Consider the following 3,391-nt stretch of genomic DNA (forward strand, 5'->3'; position numbering starts at 1 on the left):
AGTCTCACTATGTCACCCTTGGTAGAGTGTCATCGCATCACAGCTCACAGCAACCTCCAACTCTTGGGCTTAAGTGGTTCTCTGTCTCAGCCTTCCAAGTAGCTGGGACTACAGGTGCCCACCACAATGCCTGGCTATATTTTGTTGTAGCTGTCGTTGTTCAGCAACCCAGGCCAGGTTCAAACCCCTAGCCCCGGTGTATGTGGCTGGCGCCCTAACCACTGAGCTATGGGCGCCAAGCTTGATTTGTCCTCTTGTGAAATTATTTTATCTAGTGTAAAATAATGTAAAGAAAAGCTCTTAATGGGATAGAAAAGAGGAAAAATGTTTGTTTAAATAAGGTTTACAAAATCAATAATGTAGCCCATTAAGAACCACAAAAAAGGAAAGTCTGGTTCTTTTTACTTTGTCAAAGTTCTGCATCTGTTCCCGGTTGGTAAGCCAGGATTCCATGTCCTGGGCAGTCTGAATCACGAACGCTTCATAATCTGCAAACATCTGTGTAAAGCGGTTAGCAAAGACCTCTCGGAGCTGCACATTGAGCTGGTAGTCCCTTAGCTCTGCCTCTTCACACTGCAGTTTTAAATCCTTGTCTTTTTCACCCAGAGAAGCAGAGAGGTCCATTTTTTCCACAGTCACGCCAGTCCGTTTGGCCAGAGCCTGTAGTCGGGCTATGGTTTCATTGCCCTTCAGTATCTCATACATGCTGATGTTATTAGCGGAGACATTGCCATTCTTTTTGTCATTAACCAAGTCTTTCAGAACTAGGTTCTTCAGCTTGGTGGTACTCTCACTGCAATGGAGGCTGCCCTCAGGAGAGATCCCAAATTGAAGAAGAACTTCAGAGAGCTCCTGGATAAAATCCACTTTATTGGGGAACTGTGGAAATTCTTCAGGCAATTCAATAAAATGGTTGTCAATATCCACGAAACACAAATTAGCCTGAAAGGAAAAAAAGAAATACAAAGTTTTAAAATAAAGGGATTTTATGTTCTAAAATATTTTTTTCAATTATTACAAACAAAAGCATGGATTATGCTGACTTTTTATGTTAACCTTCTCAAAGTTCAGAATTTTTTATTCTTTCAAAATAATCCCTTTTGCCAGTATTTTCTCCAATGTGAATATTTTATACAATATTTAATATATGTAAATAATTTCCTCTGGGTCTCAGCAATTTATTCATTTATTTTTTTGAGACAGAGCCTCAAGCTGTCCCCCTGGGTAGAGTACCATGGCATCACAGCTCACAGCAACCTCCAACTCCTGGGCTCAAGCGAGTCTCCTGCCTCAGCCTCCCAAGTAGCTGGGACTACAGGCGCCCCCCCACAATGCCTGGCTATTTTTTTTGGTTGCAGCCATCATTGTTGTTTGGCAGGCCTGGGCTGGATTCGAACCTGCCACCTTAGGTGTATGTGGCTGGCACCTTAGCCACTTGAGCCACAGGTGCCGAGCCAGTCTCAGCAATTTATTATAACTTGAAAACAATTCTGTAATATTTGAAGTGTACTGGTAAAATGCTCACTGAATGAGCCTGAACTTTGTCATTCCACTGCTCTCACAAAATGTTTATTTAGAATTATAGTAATTGTTAAAAATTAGCAGCTGTAGTACCCCAAAATAAAATGAACTAGCAAAGGTCAATCCAATTCACAGATAATCCACCACCAACTCCTGGGCTTAGGCAATTCTCTCGCCTCAGCTTCCCAAGTAGCTGGGACTACAGGTGCCCACGACAACGCCTGGCTATTTTTTTTGTTGCAGTTTGGCTGAAGCCAGGTTCGAACCTGCACCCTCAGTATATGCGGCTGGTGCCCTACCCACTGAGCCACAGGTGCTGCCCTGGTTAACCCTGGAATTATTAAGAGTTGAACTCAGGAGGTATTTTTGAGTTGAGAAAAAGAGATAAAAGAAATCAGAGCATTTCTTTCTTTTTTTTTTCTCGTTGACAGAGAGTCTTACTATGTCATCCTCGGTAGAGTGGAGGGGCATCACAGCTCACAGCAGCCTCCAACTCTTGGGCTTAAGCAATTCTCTTACCTCAGCCTCCCAAGTAGCTGGGACTACAGGTGCTTGCCACAACGCCCAGCTACTTTGTTGTTGTAGTTCTCATAGTTATTTGGCAGTCCTGGGCTGGATCTGAACCCGCCAGCTCCGGTGTGTGTGGCTGGCCCCCTAGCCACTAAGCTACAGGTGCCAAGTCTTTTTTTTGCAGTTTTTGGACGGAGCCGGGTTTGAACCCGCCACCCCCAGGAGGATATGGGGCCAGTGCCCTACTCCTTTGAGCCACAGGTGCCGCCCTTTTTTTTTTTTTTTAAGCTTACTTACACTCTGGATTTGGAATTTATTTTGAATAAAAACACTTTTAAATATTTTTTTCAAATAGAAAAAATAGAAAATTCAAGAGGCCAAGCATCTGGATAAAATTCTCCTTATTCCTCAGGTACCTGATTGTATAGACTTCAAACTGTATTTTACCTTTACTTTCCATACTCTCTCAATCGGAACTAGATGTTAGTGAAAAGAAGACTGTGCTCCCCGGAGCCCTGTGTTTCTCTCCCTGTCTCCCCTACCTCCAGGTCACCAAGGAGAGCATTCATACTGTCCCTCCGATACGGAACGGCCAGGTAAGGTGAAAGGCGAAAAGAAACAGTTGTTTATTTTCTCTTTAATTCCTATGCCTCATGTTAGATGCCAATGAGCTCTATCTATAGTGAAATTCCAAATTAAGCTCAACAGAAACACAAGCTTTCCCCCCATCCAAAGCCAGATAATCAACAATAATTCCTACAGCCTGGTACTATCTTTGAATCCAGCCCTTTAATTCTGCAGATGATGAAATTGAGGCCCAAGAAAACAGCGGACTCCCTGGCTTGCTCCAGATGTGCACCCTCAGTCTGGGGGCCTGTGGAACCCTCCCCCCATCTTCCCCATCTCTATCTCTGTTGTCAGTCATTTTCTCTAAATAAACTAAGAGCTAAGAAGTCACATCTTGTTGAAGACAGTAGTGTTATCTACAGCTTTCTTTAAATTCACATCTTTATATACGTGTCTCAAGATACACTGAAAGGTTTAATGAGAAATTTGATAATTTGAATCATCCATCATAATTGAAATGGATAATTCATTATCTTTAATAACTTCTTAGTCTGAATGTAAACCAGTAACCTCTTACCACTTAGATTTTGTACTGCCTCCTTCATTAATAACTTCCTGCTATCCTTTTTTACCCCTCTCCTCCTCCCACGAAGAAAGAAAATGATATATTTTTTTTTTTAGAGACAGTTTCAAGCTATTCCCCTGGGTAGAGTGCCGTGGCATCATAGTTCACAGCAACCTCCAACTCCTGGGCTCAAGTGAGTCTCCTGCCTCAGCCTCCCAAGTAGCTGGG

The 3,391-nt window shown here is 42.8% G+C and overlaps 1 protein-coding gene across 2 annotated transcripts in view; it reads right to left on the bottom strand.

Annotated features, from left to right (window-relative positions):
* DENND5B (DENN domain containing 5B) overlaps positions 1–3,391 on the bottom strand; it is a 192,394-nt gene that overhangs the window by 62,755 nt on the left and 126,248 nt on the right. For both annotated transcript variants that reach the window (XM_012806795.2, XM_023514699.1), the window contains one exon: positions 406–942. In XM_012806795.2, the coding sequence (XP_012662249.1) occupies positions 406–942 (537 nt within the window). The remainder of the gene's footprint in view (positions 1–405; positions 943–3,391) is intronic.

Source organism: Otolemur garnettii, unplaced genomic scaffold (assembly GCF_000181295.1).
Source record: "Otolemur garnettii isolate 467f Iridium unplaced genomic scaffold, OtoGar3 scaffold00057, whole genome shotgun sequence".
NCBI lineage: Eukaryota > Metazoa > Chordata > Mammalia > Primates > Galagidae > Otolemur > Otolemur garnettii.